This window comes from Ambystoma mexicanum, chromosome 6p (genome assembly GCF_040938575.1).
Source record: "Ambystoma mexicanum isolate Mex_15411 chromosome 6p, UKY_AmexF1_1, whole genome shotgun sequence".
NCBI classification, from domain to species: Eukaryota; Metazoa; Chordata; class Amphibia; order Caudata; family Ambystomatidae; genus Ambystoma; species Ambystoma mexicanum.
This window is the reverse complement of record NC_090935.1, coordinates 598,795,274-598,820,886: the sequence shown is the minus strand read 5'-3', so window position 1 is coordinate 598,820,886 and position 25,613 is coordinate 598,795,274. Positions and strand designations below refer to the sequence as shown.

The following is a 25,613-nucleotide window of genomic DNA, read 5'->3' as shown; positions in this document are numbered from 1 at the left end:
TCTATTTCTAATAATCACCTGCTGGGGAAGTTTTTGGAGAAGGTTTTTCTGCAATAGGATGGCTGTTTTACTTCACAGCTGGTTGTGGAGCGGGATCTGCTCTGGTTTGCGCGTCAGTGGATTTGCCAGCATTGTTTGTCAAAGGGTTATGAACGTGTACTATTCTATCCTGGGATGGACTATCCTGAGCCATGTCAATGCAAGGTTCGACTATCTCTGGCTAGCAAGTGAGTGCACAGAACCCCTCATCCAAACACACCTCAAGATTAATAATATTCCATGCATACAGAAGCTTTAACTTTGTATTGTCTAGACTATTACACATTACAATATTGAGCAGAGTAGCACGTTTGTTTTAATTCTCTAGGTCTGTGATTAAAAGGGGTCACTATTTGGCAAGAGGAATACTAAAGGATTGTTGCCTCCCAATCCTACTGGCAGAGGCATGTTCAAGAAGCTGTGGATGCACGGGTAAGCGCTAACACAGCCCCACACATTACCATGCGTGGGAATGGCAACTGACGTCAGAGACGCCGGATATGAGGTCCCACCCATCCGGTAACCCTATAACGCTCGGCTGTTTACAAAAAGACCTGGAATTGAGCTCCTGGTCTCCCAGTCCCTTCTCTCCAGCGCCTGTGCTTTCTTTGTCTTAATAAAGTATATTAAATAGTGTTTCTCAAATGTGTTGAACACTGGAGGACAGAGAATAACCCTGAAGGATAATCTGATGATGTGAATCCCATCTTTATGACATATGTACACATCAAAGTCCGTTCAGGTATGTTACGCTTGGCCAATTTCCCTGCGAGCTGATGTGAAGGTAATTAAAACAGGTGTGTCTGTTAAGGAGGAAGAGTAGTTGCATGTTTTATATTTGTTCCCACTTCATTTCACAATCAGGAAGTATTGTTAAGATGGCGCCTCGTAGTTACTGGTGACAGGTCCACTATTGATGCACTGTAAATAAAGCACACAATAGGATGTAACCTTTTCAGTTGCAAATTATGATAGTGAAGCATAACTGAGGAGAACTAAACATCTTAAGTTTGTATCCTAACCTTGAGCAGGCCTATGGGGTTCAGTATTACAAAGATCCTCTTCATACCGTATTCTGGTTTCTTTGTCTTTGTTATTCACTGATATATATTATGAAATAATTGTGTCTGTGGGTTTCTGGGTCAGTGGCTCTGTGACCTGAGAATAGACATACTTTTGACTTGACTTCGGCTTCTGTTTGTTCTTTATGCAAGCCCCACAGTTGGAGGCATCTGGTCTGTAGTTTATACTGATTCACAGACAGGTTGGACAGGCAGGCGGGGAGACGGTGTGTGCCTGTTCTCACCTTTCAACTTAAAACGGTTGCTGGGCATCCAGGGCATCAAAAGCTGCCATTGAAGTGTGGACGCCACCAGACTGGACCCCATGGCCATCAACACCCAGACTGATCCCTGTTGACATTTTCCCCTATATCCCCACCCTTTCCCCCTTATTCACAGCGGCCAGTGGATAGTCCAATAACAGCAGTCAACCTTTCACCTGTACCTCCACTGCTTCCCAAATGTTCCAAGAGACCAGTGGCTGGCCCTGGCCCACTAGCAGCTGGAACCCCCATCCACTCTGTAACCCAACCCAATGCACCCACTCTTGTTCCCTTAGATCAATGACTGGGCCACTGGCATCCATCAACCTTCCCCACCTTGTACCATCACTACACCTGTTCTCTGAGACTGGTGGCTGGCCCAGTGGCAGCTGTCAACCTCCCACTGGCCCACCACACACTGCTTGCCCCCTCATTCCCTGAGACCAGTGACTGGTCTACCGGTAGCTGTCACTCCCCCCCCGCACCACCCCCCGTGACTCTCACAGCTCCCTCCTCTTCCCCTCCTCCCATTCAACTGTGCAGTAGGCAATGTTTGGATGACTCGAAATCACTGTGTGCACTTCTTCTGGGCCCTGCACTACATTCACTCTACAGCATTGTGCTGCACTTGGGGTTTGTGGTGCTTTCCTTCTTAAGAGAAAACAACCTGCTGGCATACATGCTGTTATGGTTGGCACGGGTTTGATTGCATGTGTACTACAGTATATGAGAAGAAAGTCAGATCAAGCAAACATACAAAGCTGCAACAGTGTGCCTGGCACACCACAGCATTACATACTGTAACATCCCACTCACTCAGCACAGCGCACACATCTGCTTTAGTTTCCTTTTCCGCATGGTGTGTAAGAGATGGCTGCCTGAGTGATCAGAGTGTGGAGCCATGGCAGGATCTCCAGGAGACTGTAACCAAGGCACCTTGTGCGTTTTGCTTATGTTTGCCCCAATCATTTTGGGAATGGAACCAAAATGTGATGCGTTGACGGAAAGGAAGCAATGCTGGGAAAGTGTAAAGCAATGGCAGAAGTGACATGGGGCGCCCTCTAAGAAGGCTGCGGGGTGGGCCGGTACTGGGCATTGATGCCGAGTGCAAATATCAAACACGGGACCTGCAGGTGCCACCGTGGTGTCCATCAAGCACTTTTAATGGCGCAGGTGAAGGGCTCAAAACACAGTGTGACTGTAGGAATCAGGCCCTGCTGTATGGAAACCTACAGAACTCATACAGAGGCAGAATCATGAATGAATATGAATTTGAAAATGGGTTTTAAAGACAGGGCCATGGTCACACTAAGCGGCAAAGTTCCAAAGCCAGAATAAAGAAAATGTGAATTGTAACATAGTTTCAAAAATTACCTTAAAAGGGCAGTGCATTACTTCCTTTTCCGTACATCTTTATAGTTCTGTTTAGCAGGATTAGACCCATCAGTGCCCAGTACCAGAGGTCCGAGATTGAAGCCACGCACCGGGCTGGAACCCTAAGAAATTTCAGCACACATTAAAGGAATGTTTCGGTCAACATTTTTTATTGTCCCTATGGGTCGGCCATGTATTTTTAAGCCTAAGTCGCACAATTTTAGAAACATTTCCTATGGACCTTACCCGAGGTTTCGTCCATTAAACGCACGCGAAAACAGGCACCAGGGCGCTGCCATTTTGTGATAATCCTATCACTTGCCGCATCGCCCTGGCTGTCCTGCTTTTGCGGCACTAAATCATATGCCCCGCCCCTGAGCCTGACATTATCAAAACATTCATATTCCCCGCCTCTCTCCGTGACGTTACTGTGCTGCGTAGGCAAATGCGCCCAGTCGTCTTCTACGCGACTTCACACAGAACCCGGAAACCAACACAGATCAACTCACAACACAGCGCGCCACAATTCGGAATCTGAAACTGTACTTTAAAATCAAACAGCAACACAGTACATTTGGTAAAGTACATTTATTTGACATTAAATGTTTATAGAATATTCAGCAATTGGCATATTAAATCGGAATGTGATTTTTTTTTTCTTTTCTCTCTATCCGCAAATGCTTTTCCGTTTTATCGTGAGTCACGCGCTGTTTCTTTATGGTACACAGGGTGTTGGTTTTCGTTAAAAGAAGCACTTTGGTCGCACGGTGAACCGCAAGGCTGTTCCATCAACTAGGCACTAGGCCAGCGTAAAGGTTGATATGTTGCTTCTAACCGCTAGTACCGCGTAAGGGCATATGAACCCTTGGCGATCGTCCCATAAGATCGTCAAAGTGGTGCAGTTGTTTACGAGAAGCTGCAGCTGGCGGTTGAAAAAACTATCTGCCGGGATCTGAAACTGGTGGCAGTAGCAGTAGGGTAGGATATACCTGTTTTGAAAACATAAAAATTATAAATAGTCTCACCAGCCGATCTTTATTACTATTATTCATTTTATTTATTACGGCCGATCAGAAACTATTTGCTTGCAAGGATAGTTCAATGGAGAATGTTCGGCTCTAAAATCAATGCGAAAACGAAATAAATCGAGGTTAACACACAATGAGAAACGACTTTTTGTCTACATGCGTGTGGAATGTGGACCTGCATGCCCATGTGCCCTGTAAAAAAACGATCCCACAAACGTTTTACTTGCTATTCATTCATTCATTCATTCATCCATTCATTAATTCTTCATTCCAGTATAATAGCGTCTAAAGAGTTACTTACATTATATTTGCAATTTCCATTGTGTCTCTGCGTAATGCAGTCCATAAATCCCACTGTGCTCGTGACAACGATTTTTCGTATACTGTACTAACATGAAACTCGGTCTAGTTTCCGAATGTTCTGCCTTATCGTCTCTTACGTTATTGCACCCCTCCTTCAAATTAAGTCCTTTCGGCATGGTCCCTGTCTCTCAAGGTCAAAAAACAATAGAACCTTATACTGCCAGTGCGAGTTGTGGGCCTCTCCAGGCCGCGAGCTGAAAAGCAAAGCCGCTGACCTTCACTCGAAATGAGCATACATTCTTTCTTTGCAACATCCCGTAGTAAAGCCATCTGTGAGAACTTGAATTTTCGAATCCATCTATGTACTGGGCCTCAATGTGCAAATGTGAACTGGCTTCTCTCCCATCTGCAATGGCTCGCTTGGCGCGTTCTAAGGCCCCCAATTTTGTCCTCGTTGTCTGCGAGCTTTGCAGCCCTAGAGAACCATAACTATGGGGATATTGACTTTTTGGGGGAAGGTCAGGGAAAGTATAAAGTACCCGAGGAGTTGAGTTGAAAGTGAGATTTATTGTTTGTTTGTTTTTTTATTTGCAATACGCAAGCCTCCCCTCGGTTAACAGTGTGCAGCATTTACGTGAGATTGCGAAACTTAGTTACATCAACAAAAATATATACATACACATATTGACAAGGTCAGCGATATGAGGTGAATAGAGAGAGAAGTCAAAGATGACACCCAGGTTGTTTGCCACCCAGGATGGTGAAGGTAGGGGTTAGGGTTTTCATACTGTCCAGCGGTGAACGTTGGTACAGTGGTGCATCAGTGACCGCCATTTTTCAAGTAGGATTGCCACTGACCCTTCACAAGTTTTGGAGCTCCACCAAAGATGGTTGCTGATAGACTGGGACCACTGTGAAATACTTTCCAAACCTTTTTTTTCCCCTGCAGCTGAGATTTTCTTATTGATTGATTTAGCAAGATGCCATACATCAAATTGATGTTTAATATGTGGGAACTGCTCTCTCATTGTCTTGGCAATTGAAACGTGTCTGTCCGTGGCTATGAGGTCGATGTGCATTCCCCTCGATTGTAGATATTCCACTGATTTTATAAATCCTAGTTTCTCCATGGCCACTGAGGATTTACATTGGGACACCTGCACGACCACCAAACTCACAATTCTCTTACTATCCATGTCCTGAAAGTGGTAGGTGCAGTACTTGGCAGAAAATCCAGGGCTGTCGCACTGTCCATCGCCGGGTAGCCTGAAACGTTTGCCTTCGAATGTACTTGCTAGAGACAATTGTTCAATTTTCCAAGCATCACTAATGGCCGGAAATAGATAATCATGTTCGAATTTGTAGTACTGCGTTTTAGAAATGAAATGGAGTCCCACAAACTGAAAGAAAGACTCTAAATTTCTTAAACTGGAGCCACTAAAAAGTGATGCAGTTTCCCCAGCATCGGGTGTGCAGACCATGAGAACGTATGATTTAATCTACAGGCTGCATGTATTGTGACGTTACTGCTTTGTTTTTGACGAGTCACATGAATCAAAGGCTTCCCACATACTTTCTCTCTGACGGAATGCCCATATTTCAGCATACTTATGATATCCATCAAACAACTGTCGAATACTATATATTTGCCCTCTTTCATTAGACTGTCATCCGGCATCACACTTGTTTCAGACTGCATCGTTGAGGACATATCAACAGATTGAAGGAAATATCTCCGATATCAGGTTCTGATGCGTTGGTGAATGCTGCTGCTGGTTCATTCTCTGTCATTTCAACATCTGTTACTTCAACATTGATGGGAGAACACAACAATGTTGACAGCTTTTTTGGTGGCAATTTTTTGGCGGGTGTAGAGTGTGTGAATTGATCTGCGACTACTTCAGAGCTATCTTCAATACATTCAGTATCATCTTCTTGTGGTATTGCAGTCGCACTGTAGCAATGGTCCTTTACAACTTTACTGGATTCTCCGGACACATTAATTTCATGTTCTGGCCTTTGGACATGAGCATCTCTAGTCTCAACACGCGGTGTCTGAATTAATAGTTCCACCATAGTGTAAATGGTCTGGCAAGCAACATCTCTCATTCACTTCATTGTCTGTGTATGTATAGTTCGTAAACCCACGGGTAACTAGAGGACAGATTGGAAAAGGTATGTTCAGTTTAAACACAAGATAAAGTATAGTACAATTGACTGGAAAAAAACATAAAATAGTCCCCAGCACAAAAACATTTCTAAAGTTATGAACTGTTTGTAACTAACCTTATTTTTGTTTCTTTTCTTTGCAACTTTTTTGACTCGACCTTCAACATCTGCACGCTGTAGCTCCGATTCATTTCCGCATCTCTTCCCTTCCTGTTGCGCTGCAACGACTATATTTTCTATATCCACATAGACAGCACGGAATGAGGCTCCATCGACTCCCTGAAACACAGTACTTTCATTACTATGTATCACAATATTGTTAGCATAAAACACACGTCAGGACCAACACACAGGTACATCTCAATAGCTAAACACGATTTAAACATTGTGTAGAACAATCAAACGACAAGTATTTGAGCTCTGATGACCTAGTTCGATGGAACTGTCAGTATCCATACCTCTGGCTCTGCATGGACTGCCATGAATGATTGTATTGGAGAGGATGCATCAGCAACTGCCTGAAACACAGTAATTGCGTTAGTATGGTTTTCAATATTGTAAACATACACACACTTGGGGTCTACGGCACAGGTACATATAAAGAGATAACCACAAATGATGCTTTGTCTAAAAGAATCAAGGAATATTTAAATATGATCAGATTTAATCGACTTATTTCTCCGATTTCTTTACATCTGCATCATCTAATTGGGATGTTGTGATTGTAGTGGAAGCTCCATCGTCTCCCTGAAACACAGTACTTGCGTTAATAGGGAAGAAAGTATAGCAAATGGAATCATGTTATATGATCATGCTCGATGGAGCTGTCAGTATCCATACCCCGTGCTGCTGAAGAATATCTAGGGATGTTGTAAATGTAGTGCGCACTTCCGAAAGCTGTTGCGCCGATTCGTATCCGCATGGTCCCGCTTCCACTTCCCCTGGAATTACTTGAATGTCAGGCTCCGCATCAAGTGCGGGGGTTGACGTTTCAACAACTGCCTGAAACATAGTATTTGCATTAGTAAGGATTACAATATTGAAAACATAACACACACTTGGGGTCGACCGCAAAGGTACATATCAATGGCTAACCACGAATGAAACATGGTGTAGAACAAATGACAAGTGTTCCAGTCCTGATGATCACGGTCGATGGAGCTGTCAGTATCCATACCGCGTGCTGCTGAGACCATCTAGGGCTGTTGTCAATGTGGTGGACGCTTCAGCATCTCCCTGAAAGACAGTACTTGCATTAGTATGGATAACACTAATTATAACTGAAAACAAACACCAGGGGACGACAACTAAGGTGTATATCAATTGGAAAGCACTAACCAAACAATTGGTAAAATAATCACACGATACATAAAAACTATTACTTGACATGCATAAAACAAGTCTGTAGCGGAATAGCCAAGTAAGATTACCTGATACGCGCTAGAAGTGTTTGATAACTTCGAGCACGTCACAGAAGTAGAATGTTCTTGCTTCAGATTCAAGGGATAGTCAAGCAGTTGTAAAGGTAAATTATTGTTTGATAATGAAATGCCAATATTTAAAATTGCCATGTAAGGAGACAGAATACTTGAGTAATGCTGTTGAAAATGCGCAATATAGCACAGTTCCCTGTGCCCATATATAGATTTCGTTTGTGGGTTATGAAATCTAAAAATAATATATTGATAAATGTCATTATTCAAAAAGCTATACACTCATATCGGAAACAACACCTAAAATATCAATTAATCCATTCAGCTACCTACACACTACCGCAAGGCCTAAAGCAAAAAACAGACACTTGACTCACCAGTGGCAGAATGTGGACGAATAGAGTGGGAATAGCATTTACGAGCAATTTTTGTGTTGTTCGCCGTTTATTCTTCTTTGTTACCCAAGATGTGGCGTACATGTTCGAGAAAAAGTGCCGGCTGCAGATGCGGTGTCGATCATCCCTCTTGTCCTGTAAGACTTCTTGGACTCTACTTTCTAGCTCATCCAGTGGATATCCGCAATGTCTGACCCATTCTCTTATTCGATCAACAGTTTTCGGGAATACATGCATTGTAGTGCCTTCAGATTTAGCATGGGACTTCGAAGGGCAACCGTTAATCGAACAGGCAGGCATTGTTGAAAATTCTGAAAAGTAAATATCGACATTATTAAACAATCTTGATGAATAAAAATGTGATACAAATGTAAATGAACCATACAATGTTCAATGCAAAGTTTGTTTTACTCGCCGGAACTATACCAGTTCATCATGTGCGGCTTAGTGTTTGCATAAATTGCAGAAATTTGTAAATGATGTGACTAAACTATGAACATGTTACTCGTCCCTTGGATGTTCTGTCTTGTACGAGAAGGAAACATGCTTACATTATAGACTGGACCCCCGAAAGATGCAATTCGATGACAATTGACACAGATGAAAATAAATAGATCTATCGATAGCATAACAATTGATACTCAAGTCAATAGCAATGAGCCAAATGAACATAGCACTATTGGGTACTCTAATCGCAAATAGATAGAAATTTTTAAAAAGACCGAAATATGACTAGGATACATGGCCTTACCTTGACCAACAAACAGTTGGATTCAGCAGGCCGAGCAGTATGTTGCAGGAGAACAGGTAGATGGCCACAGGTAGCACACTGACGAGTTTGCTCGAAGCGGTCACAGATGGCACATCGACGAGCAGATTAGCATAGATCTCAGTGCTTCTCAGATAGAACGTTCAGGAGTTGACTTGCAAAGCACAAAGATGTTCTCATGAGACATATCAAGTGGTTTATAAAGTATTAGAAACAGGGGTGTGTTTGTGAATGAATGACATGTGTATGTCGTGGTATTATGTGGTTTGCAGGGGGGCGGCCAAACAAGGCACAGGAAGACTGCTTAATGGAGACACACTTATGTGGATTGCAGGGGGCGGCCTGCCTCAGGGGAGGCCTGCCTGGAGACACAGGGTCTGAGGAGGCCATGTGAGCGATTGCCCCTGGGCGTGGGATACCTTTTGAAGTGTACATGGTGTTTGGCACCTTGGCCGTTATCGCCCCTGACAGCACACCATGGCAGTGTTCATCCACGGGTGCGAAATGCCTTTGTTAGGGGGGGGTGGATGGATGGGCCGGTGGGCGTGCAGACAAGGCACAGGAAGACTGCTGAATGGAGACACACTTATGTGGATTGCAGGGGGGCGGCCTGCCTCAGGCTTGGCCTGCCTGGAGACACAGGGTCTGAGGAGGCCATGTGAGCGATTGCCCCTGGGCGTGGGATACCTTTTGAAGTGTACATGGTGCTTGGCACCTTGGCTGTTATCGCCCCTGACAGCACACCATGGCAGCGCTCATCCACGGGTGCGAAATGCCTTTGATAGGGGGGGGGGGGCCGGTGGGCCTGCAGGCAAGTGTGTGGGAGCGAGGGGCCATCAGGCCCCTCTCATCCTTTACTTCTCAGTAGAAACTTGGACCAAGTGCCTCCAGTAGTGGGTTCGCCCCTTGCCCTTATGTGATGTTAACTTTGGTTGACATTCCCGTAGATGGGACCACTGAGCAGGACACGGGGCATCAATTTTTGTACCCCCTTTCGACTCCATCTTGGTGACCAGGCCTCACTGCGATAGTACAGCTGCAGAGCACATGGCCCCCACCCTCGTTCCCACTCTGACTGGAAAACTCTGGAGGTATTTACAACAGCTAATAAATGTAACACATCACTCTTCCTCTGGGATCACTGTCCTGCATGTGAACCAGCCTGAACTAAGCACATAGCTCGTTCATCTCCACATACGTGTCCTTGCCCACGCACCCTCGCCAGTGGAAACTTACTGCCATTCTGACCCTGTGTCCCTGCAAGGTATTCTCTTCATGTGCCAGACCACTGACCACGCCATGATGCCCACCTAGCAGTTCCCCAACTAATATTAGACCCCGACCACAGTATATCGTTGCCTATCAATAAAAAATGACACATACCGGAGATTCTTGTGAGCACAGACCCACACTTCAACCAGTGTATTATAGTGGTCAAGTCCCTTGACCTAAGGCCTGTATAATCCAATGTTAATTGATAGTATAGATATATGTGTGACTTTTATAGAGACATAACCTACTGAAAGACTTTGAACAAGTGTTATTTAGTGCATGCATTATTGAGAATATATTATGTTAGCTTAGATAGTGACCACCCCGCTTCACAGCGACCTGACCGTCACCCATTGTGAGCACAGATGTCTGACGGCCATCCTTGAATGGAGACACACTTCATTCATTTAAAAAATCGAAACAACCATTGTTGAAATATATGTGGTGTTTTATTTTGTATCTGATGGCACAAAAATACAAGACTTTACACATTGTACAGGTCAGGTTGCAGCACAGCGAGGGAAAATCCCCTGTACTGACCGCTGTCACTCGGGAAAGTTTCTCTTATGGCACGAACGACACAGGCGGGTATTACTCTTCGAACGCGGTGTCCAAGCCTCCCGTGAAGCCACCATGTAAAGGAACGATAGGCCACCAGCCGGTACCACCTGTGAAAAAGAATGATACAAACTGTTTTTAAATGAACAAGATAAGTTTATTAAACGTTTGTTGTCAATGACAATTCTTGTAACTAATGGCATTCTGCTTGGACAAATGCTATCTAGAGACTGCACACTATTGAATGACTTTCATGCGTTAACATGAAATGTATATGTAATTTTGGATATAGTAGAAGACCATGAAATTGGAGTGGCATCACAAGCAGAGTATACTTACTCGTTACTCGGATTACGAGGACGAACAGTTGCGCGAAGTTCGTGCATAAGCACCATCATTATCCTCAACACGGACTGTGTGAGGCAGGCTGCCCTGAAGTCTGGCAGCTCGGAGATGCATTGCGGCCGTGGCTCGACTTCTGAAATGTAGGCCACGCATCCCGAGCTTTCACAGCAGCAGCAGTTCTCGTCCTCAGTTGGCATTAGCTCGCACCGATTGCATGTGCACCAGGTGGAAACACCGTCCATGCGACTAGGTCCAGTGTCTTCATCCGTTGATTCGTCCTGCCAACTGCCGTCCGAAGCCCCATCGTTTTCGCATGTTTCCCTTTCCTGTAGTCCCTCCTCGGTATACTCGGGCTCGTACATGTAGGGCATTATTGTAGCCATTGTGTGGTAAACAAACGAAAATAATTTATAGCGGTGGTACTGGTATCTCTTCACACGGGCTACAAGCAACGAAGGTAGCTGACCAGAGCACAGAAACAAGTCACAGAATACTCAAAGTAACACAGAGAGAGGAATGGAATCGAAAACCTGCTGTTGTGTGTTGTGAAACGGTCTGTTTATACTTATTGAGTAAAGAGGCTTCCTGCCGTTTCCATAGCGACACGTCATTAGCTGAAGCGCAGCGATTGTTGACACGAGACATGCTTTGGCATTGTGAAATGGGCGGTACGCGTCTGCTGATGACAGGCTCAGGGGCAGGGGACATGATTTAGTGCCGCAAAAGCAGGTCAGCCAGGGCGATGGGGCAATTGATATGATTATCACAAAATGGCAGTGCCCTGGTACCTGTTTTCGCGTGCATTTAATGGATGAAAACTCAGGTAAGCCCCATAGGAAATTTTTCTAAAATTGTGCGACTTAGGCTTAAAAACACATGGCCGACCCGTAGGGACAATAAAGATGTTTGACCGAACCATTCCTTTAATGCTTACGAATTGAAGGCCACGTGCCTATTCAGAATGGCCCAGGCCGAGCATGATCAGTACTGTCGGCGACTTAAGTCCAGCAGCCAACATGGACATGTTTGGTGGGCGCATGCTCGCCGATGCTTGCGCATGGGCTGTGCAACTTCGGTGAAACACCGTGGGGGAAGTGCGGATATAAGCTGGCTTTGTATTTAGGCATATCAATAAGGGGAAAATAAAAATAGATGCGCGGGAGCCAACTCGCAATCACAGAGAAGGGGCATATCATATGGCTCATCAATGGCACTGGCTCAGAGAGGGACTCAAGGGATTGTGCAGTAAACGAAGTCACGTATTTTGTATATTTGTACCGTGTATGTAGGATGGGATCAAGGTTGTGGAAACATTTTCGTAGTCAAAAGAAAATTGCAATCGATAGTTATCCTTTTATCCCCTTTGTTTGTAAACTTAGACCATCCAGAAGGTACACACAGGTTTACACACTGAGGCAATCAAGCACTATTGTTGTGAATCCCTATTAGTGAAACACGAAATATCCAGAATATGTAAGTTATGCATATAGTGCAGAGAATTCTGAATATAGGATATTGCGTCATCATTTACATGTGGCATAATAAGTTCTGCATATACGTCCTTGCCTTTGCGAAATGTCCATCATATGTAAGTTATGCATATAGTATTGTGTGAATAAAATGTTGAGTCACCTTTATGATTTGGCCTATGCATGTGTGTATGGTATGTCTGTGGCCGCCTCAACCTACAACTGTATTTTACATTGAAACTGAACGTTAATTCACCTTATTCTGCTTTTTCTTCGCAATTCAGCTGTATAAGATTCATCGGGATGACAAATATTCAGTGGAAAATTCACAATCAGGTAAAAAAAAATCATAACTATTAACACAAAACTGGTGCAAATAAGCACTCTTACGATAAAAATAATGTTTCACAACTTATGTTTATGAGGCAGAAATGTTTGAGCAGAAATATGTGACGAGAGAATGATTGCTGCACTTGCTATTTCTTCTTGAAAGAGATCCCCTTAGCCGGGACATCAGATAAAGCCTTTATTTTCATCCAAAAGAGAAAGTTCATGGGTTTCATACATGTTTTAATATATGTGGGTGTTTGTATTCTTATAAAAGATATTTGGATGTATCTAACTAAATGATATCTGACTACAGCTGGATGAATTGTATTTGCCCAAAGAAAATTGTGTAGGTTTAGGCATCTTTTTTGACAAAAACATTTCCTCCACAAATATTAGTAAACTAATAATTTCACTAAAATGGGTGATTTTTTTAAAAATAGAAACATACCAATTTAAGAAGAACATTTCGCTGAACAGCGATTTTGTTTATAATTCATTATCTTAAAAAAGTGGGTCTCGGTTTTAAAATAATCAACTTTCTAAAAGAAAGGCATATAAAACAATATATAAAATCTGCGAGAAGAGAAAATACGACTGCAGAAAAGCAAATCTTTCATATTTATGAAAAGTTATTCTTTTTAGCTCTCAAGAAAAGCAAACAGACTTTTAGTTTGGGAAGAGTATGCACAAAGGTCAAGACCTACAAATATTTACGTTTTTATTTATTTCATTCTCATTTTACCATGGTTGTAAGTATTTAATGCAATAAGCTGTAGTGGATTAACGCATGGTATTTATGAACAATCCAAAATGTATTAATGTATTACAATAAATGTTAAGGTAATTATGTGCCAAATCTTGTACAACAGGCACAAGGTTATTTACTCAAACCCTCCACTAAAAAAGTCATTTGAAGCATTATGAAATCGCATATCTTTCTTTAATATTTGGGTTTAGATTCTGCAACCACGGGTGTTGCTAGGTCTGGAAAAGATCCGGGGCTCTGCCAATGTCAGGGCTGTCAGGGCTCGGGGATAGCTAGCCTTTTGGTTGTAGCCCCTGAGCTTCTATCTGGGGCTACAACCAAAAGACCCTGGGCTATAGCCTCCTCAGCCCTCCCTAGCGAAGACTCTGTCTGCAACCCTCTTTATTAGGCCACTCCATAGGAACTCAGTCTAGTAGTTCTGTGCTAAGCACGGTATATGGAAACTCACAGGATGTCTACCTGGAATGAGGGGAGAATGTGGAGACCTACGAAGTCCTGATCTAGGCAGCCCCATGCAGGGGTTGGCTTATGCACGATTGCTTCCTGCTAAGCACCACTGATACAACTATAATGACTGAATGTTGCATGCATTCCTTATCAGAATATGGCCTAAAACTAGCTGCTGACATGGCCTTAAAGAAATCAGGATCACACTTGAATGATCGCCTCTTCTGGAAATGGTTACTGAAACCAATGGGCAAGGACTATACCTAAGAAAGATTTCCAACCTACGGAAAGCCCAGAGTTCGATCAGAAACCCAGAGTTGCTGTGCAGTCCTCTTCTGCAAGAACGTTCTGTAGTTGCAGTGGGTTGGATAGAGACAGACATTTCACAGCCTGATGTTCAGTATGTTGCAGGGTGATCTTCCAATGCACCTTATAGTGAGACAGGCGTAGGAAGGCACACAATAGACAGCTTAATCCTTCACCAATAACTTGAACTGCCTCTTACCTGTCTCCATCCTCGCTCTCCTGGGTTAAACATCACCCTGGTGTGGTGTACCTCGCTAGGAAAGTGGTAAGGGTAGGGAAGATCAAGAGGTTAGGACATGCACATTTCCCAAAGGTCCCTAAGGAGAAAACAATGTTAGAATAAATGGAGCACAAAAGGAATGCTGGTGTATGGTTCTTTAGTTGTTTAAAGCTTACTTTACCCTGCCAGTACACCAGCAGGGTTTTGTAAGGCTTTTTACAAAAAAGGGCAAAACACAAGATCTAAGCAGCTGTGTTACTAAAAAGTAAGATACAAAAATATAAAGAGTCCTTCAAATATTAAACATGTAACAGAGTATTAACAAAAATATAAACAAGTCTTTTCAGTGCACTGTATTAAAAACTATAAAGACCTTACTTGCAAGACAACCTGTCCAGGGATCTCTCCAGGTCGCTGCTGCTGTTCTTGGGTCTTTCTTTATTCCTGCGCCTTTCGGTGGTGGCTCTTGTGGCAGTAGATGGCAGGCAGCATCATCAGTAACATGCAGCAGCAAGCAGCACCAAGGAAGGAGGCCCCAAAGTCTTAGTTGAGCTGGGCTGCTTGACAAGATGCAGCCCAGCATTCACTCGCAATGTGGGATGCCCTCCAGAGCTTTTCAAACCTGGGCCACGTCTGCCAGGTATGGCCAGTTCTCAGTGGGCCACTTGTCAAGGGGGCGGCCCCTTCCTTTAAATTACAGCTCTAGAAGGGCTAAAAACACACTGAGCGCTCCCCATTCATGGGGAGCACCGTTAAATTAGGGTGCTCTGGCCTGGTGGTGAAGATAGGACACCTGGAGTGGGGAAGTGATGTTTCAGACACTCCGCTGACAGGCAGGGGAGTGCCAAATCAAATGCCTGGGCAGAAGCCGTGATAAGGCATGGAGCGCAGCATCTGCAACCCTGTTGAATGGTTCCACCAACTGTCATCCCAGGCGCTCCTCTCACGCTGGCAAAGTTTTTTTAATTTTAAGCGTAAAGGGACCCTCACGTGGTCACGCGCAGGGGTCCTTTACTCTTTTTCCTCCCCTTATCCTGGATTTGGTTTTTTATTTCAGGATCCCCGGCTTGGTTTAGCACACCACAAATTGTCTCATTAATCTCTGACCAGGAGGTTACATGCCCCGCCCTTTGAACTATCCTCAGCCCTGAGGATAGCCTTGGCCTGGTCTATACATTTGTCAAACCATGATCTAGGACAGGCCAACGGTTGCCACCCAGTACCCTGAATTTCAGACACCTCCACAGTACCCCTGAACTTCCAGGAACCTGCTCCAGTGAATGAGGAACAGAAGACTGAAAGGAACGGACTAGAGCCTCACACTGGACCCCTGGTGTATATGTTAACTTCATAAAGGCTGTGCTCTCCCTGGTGGTACGACGGAGAGCAGCCGGGGCACATCTAGATTTTCCCCCAGACTTGGCTGAGTACTCTGCACCAAGTGGAAGACCCTATCCTTCAGTGGAGGAATGGGTAAGGGTTCCTTTACCACCTTTGGCGTGGCAGGGGCGATTGGAGCATGATCCCGAAAAACCTCTGAAGGAATACTCTGAGAATGGGGTTCAGGTTCCCTAGGACTGTGATATGGATAAGTGGATGTAGGGACCCACACTAGTGTCTGATCCAACCCTTGGTCTAGGTATATGCCGAACGGATCGCCCTCAGTGTCAGCATCTTCACTGGCATCCGGCTGACCTTCTGATGTTCTCTTGGCCTCATTAGCTGGAGAAGCTTCTGGGGATTGAGCCTTCGAAGGATCTTTTTTCGGGCCTTTCAGCACGAAGTTGCTGCTGTCTTGTCACCGGCCCCTTGGCTGGTTCTTCATCTGTCACCTCTGGTGTCAGCTCACCCTCATTCCTGACTGGGACCAGGTGGTTCTTGTGAAAGGTCTTGATATTCCTCAGCCGTCCTTCCTCTAGCAGTCAGTAGACAGGGAGCTCTCCCAGCTTATGCTCTTTGATGAAAGGCTGAGACTCTTGTCACCTAGCTTGTTGCATCCTCTCTTTCCCAGGCTTCGGATCAACACATGATCGCCAGGTTGAAGAGCGTGAAACCTGACCTTTGTGTCATAGCAGCATTTGTTCCCTTCCGCTGTCTTCTACGCGGCAGCCTGGGCGAGGTCATATGATTACTCTTGTTGACACTTGAGCTGTTTAACACTCCAAAACACATGTCTACAGGCAGCCGGGTGTCCCTTCCAAACATCAAGAAATATGGTGTAAACCCAGTGGCATCATTCTTTGTACAGTTGTACGCATTGGTCATGGTGGCCACATGCTGACTCCATCTGTTCTTCTCCGCTAGCCTCAGGGTGCCCAGCATGTCCAAGAGGGTACAATTAAGCCTCTCCACTTGAGCGTCCCCCTGAAGGTGATATGGAGTTGTACGGGTCTTCTTGATGTCAACCAGCTCCAGCATCAGCTTGATGAGTGTCGATTCAAAGCCTGGTCCCTGGTCAGAATGAATCCTGGCCGGCCAGCTGTAGTGCACAAAGTATTTTTTCACAACACGCGGGTAACGGTGGTGGCACGCTGATCTTTGGTGTGAAACGTCTACACATATAGAGTCAAGTGGTCTGTCACCACCAGGATGTTCTGTAGTCCTCGCCTGTCCATCTGCAGGAAATCAATGCAGATGAGTTTGATGGGCCTGCAACTCTGCAGATGATGATAGGTTGCAGGATGAGGCATGGTCTTCCTGGTGACACACCTGGTGCAGTGCTGGCAATAATACTCCACATCTTCTGCTAGTCTGGGCCAGAAGAAACTTGAGCGGACCAACACAAAGGTTCTGTCGCTGCCAAGATGTCCAAGCTGGTCGCGTAGTGCATACAATACAGCCTGGCAGAATCTCTGTGGCAAAACCGGGTGATGTCGTCCTTGCACAGGATTCCACGCTTCTGCACAAGCGTCTTCCACTCCTTCAGCATTGTAGCTTGCTCTGAGTCATGCTGGACGTCTCTGGACACATCTGTTCCCATGGTCTTGGCTTTCAGGAACAGAGCGATGCCAGGGTCCGCTAGCTGTGACATACAGATCTCATCTCGGGTCAGACGCGGTAGCTCATATACCTCCAGACTGGTGATATTGCAGTAGACGGCGGGTACCACCTCACCCGAGGATACCAAGCAATCCACTCTCCTTGCTCTGTCTGGATTCTGCAGACTTAAAGCCTGGCAGATAACTCTGACACCTGCTGAAGACAACTCCTTCCATGAGGTGGATCTAGCTGTATCATCCGGCTGAGCATGAGGCATCCAAGAGAGGGCATCAGCATTGATGTTAGTGTGGTCTGGTCTATAGTGTAGACTGAAGTTGTATATGGACAGTGCGGCAAGCCAACGGTGTCCGGTAGCATCCAGCTTGCTGACTTCAACACAAATGTAAGGAGGTTGTCTGTCCTCAGCATGAAGGTGTCACCATAAAGGTAATCCTGGAACTTCTCTGTAACGGCCCACGTTAATGCTGAAAATTCCGACTTGCGGACTGGATAATACTTCTCTGCCACATGCAGGACTCAGCTGGGGAAAGCGATCGGGCCACCATTGGTCTCCTGTTAAAGAACAACTCTCAATCCCTCCAGAATCACGTCCACATGTAGTATGTAAGGTAACTGCAGATCCATGTAGGCCAGAAGTGGTACTCTGGTGAGAGTTCGCTAGAGCTCCTCGACTGATGGCATCGGTCAGTCCAACGCTCACCAAAGAGCTCCAGTGGGTGATATAGATGGTCAGCAGAATTGGCTGTGTTCTTCCCGTTCCTCTGGGTAGGTGGGGGTACCCTTTGGTGAGATCCACAAGTTGTTGGGTGATGTTGGCATATCCCATGACGAACTTCCTGCAGTAATTACAGAATCCCAGCAAACTCTGTATGTCCTTCAGGGTTTGAGGTCTTGGCCAGGTGAAGAGGGCATTAATCTTTGCCGGACCCACAGCAATGCCATCCACGGAGACTATATGTCTGATGTACTTAAGACTTGTCTGGCAAAACTGGCACTTGTGCACACTGACCTTTAGCCCTTGCTCCCACAAGAGATCCAGCACCTTCATGAGCCTCTTAGTTTGTTCATCCAGGGTCCTCCCAAACACAATGATTTAATCTAGGTACACCAGTACCTCCAGGAAGTTCATGTCAGTGACAGTCTTCTCCTTGAGGTGCTGGAAAGTCACTGGCGCACCGGAGGTCCCCTGAGAGATCCTGACAAACATATAAAATCCCAAGGGACAGATGAAAGCTGTCTTCTCACGATCCGCCTGATGCATCACCATCTGGTAGTAGGCACTCCGCAAGTCCAGGACCGAAAAGCACATACTCCCAGTCTGGCAGTCGAGTGCCTCGTCCATCCGGGGTGTGATGTAGTGGTCTGGAATAGTGCGGGTGTTCAATCGACGGTAATTGATGTTCAACTTCATGGGCTTTGCCAGTGTCCCAGGGGCTTGTGGAGAATGCCTTGGTGCGCAGGGCAATCTGTCCCTCAGGTGGTCCTTGTCCGTCTCTGAGATCAGTGAGTCTCCAAAGTCGAAGGTCTTAGGATCCAGCGGCATCTCGGATGAGCTGATGGCAACACTCGCTGGGGCTACAGATGCAGTCAGGTGGAACTGCGATGATGATGTATCCTGGTACACGGATGGTCCTATTGGTCACATTAATGACTGGTACATTGATGGTCTTCAGTTCCATTCCATTCGTTGTCACCATGGCCCGCTGTACCAGTAAACCGCCTCAGAGCTCTCCACATTCTGGTGCCTCTATCGCCAGACGTCTTGGTTGTTGCCCACCACTGTGTCACACTCTGCCAGATTCCATCACAGTGGCACGTGCCCAGATTGTGATTTGCCCGGACCAGGTGGTGCGAACATCTCCAATGGGTTCATCAGGTGGAGCTCTGGACTGGATCTCTCTCTACAACTACACCTATTGGCACATGGGGTGCATGGACATATGCTGGCATATCATGGTCCAGCCATCTCCAGACATAATGCTGCCAGTGTGTCAAACATCGAGGAATTGGTTCAAGTTACCACCAGAGTTGCGGGTTTTTCACTCTGACTGCTTCAGACCAGAGCCAGGGTGTCGATAGGAGCATTGACTCCAGTTACATCACGTGGAACGTGCAATCTGACACAGATATACCCCAGATATTTGCAAGGGTTGTCTCCCACACTGAGAAGGCTCAGCCCAATGGACTCTAATGGGCTATGCACCAGGTGTTTTCTGTAGAACGGCTCATAAACAATGGTCACTTGTGAGCCGCTATCCAGAACCGCTTGTGCCTGTTGACCAGCAATGGCAATTATCACAGTAGCTGGTGGTCCTATGAGCCCATCTGCTATTGCCCATGATGTTAGGGTGCTGCTCTTGCTGGTAGTTTGACTACAGGTGATCTTCCTCTTGGGTGGACTAGCCGGTCTGGGTGGATGCTGGTTCCCAGATGACTTGCCCACAGGTGGTGTCACTGCAGCCTTGAGCCTGTCTGTTGGCACAGACTTGTTGGTTGTCACCTCTACTCGGGCAGATTGAAGTAGTATTGAGGGTTCAGGTGCTCCGCTTCCTGTTCCTCGCTGGCATTTCCCACCATTGTGTGTGTTTCATTATTCAAGGCCTGGAACCTTGTTGTGACTTGGATGTAATCCAGTGGGTTTGTGCACATACGGAAGGTGTGGCCCTCCTGTCCACACCTATGGCCGAACTGTCAAGGCTGGAGTGGTGCAGTATGCCGTTGGATGCTTCTGGTCTCATGCAGAAGGGATGTGACCTAGCAATACGGGCTGGACTGCCCCTTTTAGGGGTGGGACCAAGCCTGATTTGCATATGGTCTTTCCCCTTCTGTAATGGCTTGGCAGGCGAAGAACAATGGTCTGGAGGGTTGCCCAGAGCAATGCTAGAGGTTAAGATTCAGTCTAAACCTTCCAGCCATCACCTCATTGTTTTTGCTTTGTCAGCCCGAGTGGGACGGGTATGCCCAGACGTGGGTCCCGTGTCTGCTGGGCCTAGAGAACCAAGCTACTCCTCACTGATGAGGCCCAACAAGGCCGAAACATGTTTGGGGATGCTTATGGTCTCGTGCAGAAGTGATGTGACCTAGCAATACGGGCTGGACTGGCCCTTTTAGGGGTGGGACCAAGCCGTATTTGCATATGGTCTTTCCCCTTCTGTAATGGCTTGGCAGGCGAAGAACGATGGTCTGGAGGGTTGCCCAGAGCAATGCCAGAGGTTAAGATTCATTCTAAACCTTCCAGCCATCACCTCTTTGTTTTTGTTGGTTCACCTGGGGCTGCAATGGCTCTTGAGCGCGCTGGAAGAGCTGATGTTCTCTCTCTCTGAATGGCAGTGTAGAGCCTCCTCCGCGTGCTGGTGACCTGGATTTCATTACAGGCGGTGGCTTGGCTGGCACCCTCTGCAGCTGCATCATCTGGATGGTTTGGCGCCACACCTCCACTTGATGTCTCAGATCATACTCTGGGGCAGCATATGATATGATATGGCATTTGTAACGCGCCTATACACAAGTGTTTCAAGGCGCGACGAGGCAGGGAGGGGGGAACAAGGGGAGACAGACAACGATCCTACTAGGCCAGGTGTCATTCAGACCACGCAAGTGCATGGGTGGGGGGGACGGGAAAAGTGCAAGGGGAAGGGAGAGGGGAAAGTGCAATACACGGTTAGTAATGAAAGAGGGCCAGCTAGTGGCAAGTGCAAGATAAGTGCAGAACAAGTGCTGGGGGGGGGGGGGGCTGTAGGGATACAGAGACAGTTCCGCAGTGCAGGGGTAGCAAGGAAGGCAGTGCAGGGGAGAGTGGCTGGGCCAAGTACCAGGGTTAGTGAGTGGCCCAGTTGCTGATTCAGTACAGTATCAGTGGTTTAGCAGGGAAGAGGGGGAGAGAAAGCAGAAGCAAAGAGGAAGGTTTTGAGGTGCTTCCGGAACCGGAGATGGTTCTCCTCAAGTTTCAGGGAGGCAGGAAGGCTGTTCCAGAGGGAGGCCCCTGCTGCGCAGAGAGATCTCCTCCAAACTCGTTGCTTGGAGAAGCAGCTGACCCTGAGGGAGTTGGAGGTGGAAGAGCGAAGTGCTCGAGAAGGAAGATATTTAGGAAGGGAGAGTTGAAGCTATTTTGGCCCGAGGCCCCAGAAGGCCTTGTGGACAATGCAGAGGGTTTTGAACTTAATCCTCGCAGCCACAGGGACCCAGTGTAGCGCTTTCAGTCCTGGAGAGATACGGTCCCTGGGCTTGAGGCCAAGGACAAGTCTCGCAGTCCTGTTCTGGATAAGTTGCAGAGGGCGGAGAGTAGAGGCAGGCAGATTTAGATAGAGGCTGTTACAGTAGTCCAGCTTTGAGAGAATCAGGGCTCTGGAGACAGTGAGCTTCTGGGGGAAGGAGAGGAAAGGAAGGATACCTCTGAGGAGGTGCAGCTGGTAGTGTGACTTCTTAGAAACATCACAAATGTGAGGAGAGAAGGAGAGTGTGGAGTCGAAGATGACCCCGAGGTTTTTTGCCTTGCAGGTAGGAACAGGAGGAGGGCCAAGAGAGGCCGGCCAGAGAGCTGCAGGGAAGGAGGGAGGGGGTGTGCCGATGAGTAGAATCTCAGTCTTACTGGCATGAAGGCAGAGGTCGTTGGCGGCACACCATTCCTGGATAGCAGAGAGACAGTCAGAGATGAGGGAAGGAGAAGAGGAGGCCGAGGGTATCCTGAAAATGAGCTGGGTATCATCTGCATAGCACTGAAAGTTGGGGCAGAGAGCAACGATGCGGTGGGCGAGAAGTGCCAGATACTGGTTAAACAGCCAGGGGGAGAGGTTAGAACCCTGGGGGACACCACAGGTAGAGAAAAAGATATCAGACAGGAAAGACCCCAGTTGGACCTGGGAGGGTCGATTAGAGAGGAAAGAGGTCAGCCAAGCCAGAGCCAGACCAGTGATACCCAGGTTATCACAGAGACGGTTGAGCAGGATGGTATGGTTGACAGTATCAAAGGCAGAAGAGAGGTCAAGTAAAATGAGAACACATGGAATATTAGAGTCAAGGTTTGAGAGCAGGTCCTCACGGATGTTCAGGAGAGCAGTTTCCGTGCCTCTGGCAGCTCTGAAGCCAGACTGATGGTCGTGAAGGCTACCAACAGATTCAGCATGGAGATTAAGCTGGGAGATGGCAAGTTTCTCCAGGAGCTTGCCCAGGAAAGGAGTGATAGAGATAGGGCGATAGTTAGCTGGGCATGACGGGTCGGAAGAGGGTTTCTTAAGAAGGGGATGCACAAGGGAGTGCTTGAGAGGGGATGGTTCCTGGGTGCACTGGTTTCAAAAGTGACACATGAAAAACGGGGTGAATCCGCATGTTAGCTGGTAGATCGAGCTTGACTGCCACTGGGTTGATTATAGCTTTGATCGAGTAAGGGCCTAAATACCTTGGATTAAAAGTTCGAGGCCCCTTGAGTGATAGGTGTTTGGTAGCCAACCATACTTGATCCCCTATTTGGTATGGAGGCGCCTCTCTTTGATGCAGATCCGCATTCTTTTTGTATTTCCCTTTCGCATGTTGCAAATGTGCAGTTGCATCCTTGAAGGCTTGAGTAATCGTAGAATGCAAATGGTCCACTGCGGGCATTTCAAGGCTCAGAGGGGAGTCCAAGTCTGAAGTACGAGGGTGATGTCCATATAGGGTATAAAAGGGGCTCTGACCAGTTCCAGAGTGTATTGAGTTATTGTATGCATATTCAGCCACTCATAAAATGTCCTTCCAATTACCCTCCGATTGGTGCAACATACATCGTAGATATTGTTCAAGGGTCTGGTTCGTTCTCTCCGTCTGACCATCGGTCTGTGGGTGGTGGCTGGTCGAGAGTCTTACGTCGATTTGTGCCAGTTGACAACACTTTTTCCAAAAATGGGAAATAAACTGGCTTCCCCGATTGGAGACTAGTATGGACGGGAATCCATGCAAACGGATGATATTTTCGAGGAATTCCTTGGCAAGAACAAAGGCTGAAGGTAATCCTTTCAACGGAATAAAGTGGGCCATTTTGGAAAATAAATCCACCACAACCAGAATAGTATTGTAACCATTACAAGAGGGCAGGTCCGTGATAAAATCTAGTGACAGGGTGTGCCAAGGTGCTGGTGGAATGTCTAAGGGCTGAAGAAGACCGGCGGGTCTTGTCTTTTGACCTTTGTTTTGGGCACAAACTCCACAGGACATCACGAAAGATTTAATATCCTTTCGCCAGGAAGGCCACCAGAATTGTCGTTTAACCTTTTCCTCTGTTTTGGCAATGCCAGGATGTCCTTCCATCAGGGTATCATGATGACGGGAAATAACCAGTTCTTGCAATTCCTTTTCTGGCAAAAATAAGCGTCCTTGGAAGTAAGGTAAGCCATCCTTGACTGAAAAGTTAGACCCCCTTTTGATCCAATCCTGCAAGGCTGAAGAGTCCAGGAATTGTTTCACTCGTGCTTGAATGTCTTCAAGGGTTTGTAAAGTGGTTATCCCCAAAATTCTTTGTTCGGGAATTATCGGCACAGGTTCTGAGTTTGTGTCTATTTCTTCCATTCCAATTCGGGATAGAGCGTCCGCCTTACCATTCTTATAGCCGGGGCAGTAGGTGATTACAAAATCAAACTCAGCAAAGAACAAAGCCCATCGGAGCTGTCGAGACGATTGAGCCTTGGCAGTTTTTAAATATTGTAAATTTCGGTGATCAGTGATCACGGTGATGGTATGCCGGGCGCCGAGGAGATAATGCCGCCAAGCCTTAAAGGCGGACTTAATGGCTAATAGTTCCTTATCGGTGATTGCATAATTTATCTTCGGCGGCGAGAACTTTCTGGACCAAAATGCTACGGGGTGCAGTTGGTTGGTTTCAGGGTCTCTCTGAGACAGGACAGCTCCCATGGCTAAGCTGGACGCGTCGGTTTCGACTATATATGGGAGATCGGGACGCGGGTGCTTCAAAATAGGTGCGGACGTGAACTTAGCTTTCAACTCCTGAAAGGCCTGTTCGGCTTCCTCGGTCCATTCAAAACGTTTATTTTTTCGCAAGAGTGCAGTGATGGGTTGCACCACACGTGAAAACTCCGGGATAAACCTGCGATAAAAGTTGGCAAAACCAAGCATGCTTTGGACACCTTTCAACGAACTATGTGATGGCCATTTGAGGATGGCATCCACTTTCCGTGAATCCATTCGGACCCCTTTAGGTGTCAGGATGAATCCGAGAAACTCAACCTCGGTGGTATGGAAAACACATTTTTCCAGCTTGGCAAACAGTTTGTGCTGGCACAGTTTCTCTAGGACGGCCCTGACATGCTTTCTGTGATCAGATTCCGAAGAGGAGTACACAAGAATGTCATCGATATACACGACAACACAGACATCGATGAGTTCCCGAAGGACATCGTTCATGAAGAATTGGAAGGCTGCAGGCGCGTTGCACAACCCGAAAGGCATCACCTGGTATTCGAATAGTCCATATTTTGTACGGAAGGCCGTTTTCCATTCGTCGCCTTCTTTTACTCGTACCAGATGATAAGCCCCCCGGAGATCTAACTTGGTGTATACGCAAGCGTCCTTCACCTGGTCAAGGAGTTCAGGGATAAGAGGCAGAGGGTAACAATTTTTAACAGTTATCTGGTTCAATGCGCGGTAATCGATACAAGTTCTAAGGTCGCCTTCTTTTTTTGGCACGAAGAACAAAGCTGATGATGCCGGGGACTTTGACGGGCGAATGAAACCATTGGCGAGGTATTGATCTAAATATTGTCTCAAATGCAGATTCTCTGGTTCAGTAAGGGCGTAAATCCTGCTACAAGGGGGTTGTGCACCGGGCACCAGATCGATTTGGCAATCGTACGATCTGTGGGGAGGTAACGTGTTGGCCTGTTCCTTTTGGAAGACGTCCTGAAAGTCTTGGTACTCTGGAGGTAGTTGCACGGGGACAGAGGTTACTGATGCTAGATTAATCTTTGGATTTTCTGGGTAGCAGGTTTGTGCACAATCCGGGAAGGTTATTCTCTTCGCTCGCCAATCAATTCGAGGATTATGTGTCTCTAACCAAGGGATTCCGAGAATAAGCTGAAACT

The 25,613-nt window shown here is 46.5% G+C and overlaps 1 protein-coding gene across 2 annotated transcripts in view; it reads left to right on the top strand.

Annotated features, from left to right (window-relative positions):
* PDE8B (phosphodiesterase 8B) overlaps positions 1-25,613 on the top strand; it is a 1,197,077-nt gene that overhangs the window by 824,934 nt on the left and 346,530 nt on the right. For both annotated transcript variants that reach the window (XM_069627430.1, XM_069627431.1), the window contains one exon: positions 12,763-12,814. In XM_069627430.1, the coding sequence (XP_069483531.1) occupies positions 12,763-12,814 (52 nt within the window). The remainder of the gene's footprint in view (positions 1-12,762; positions 12,815-25,613) is intronic.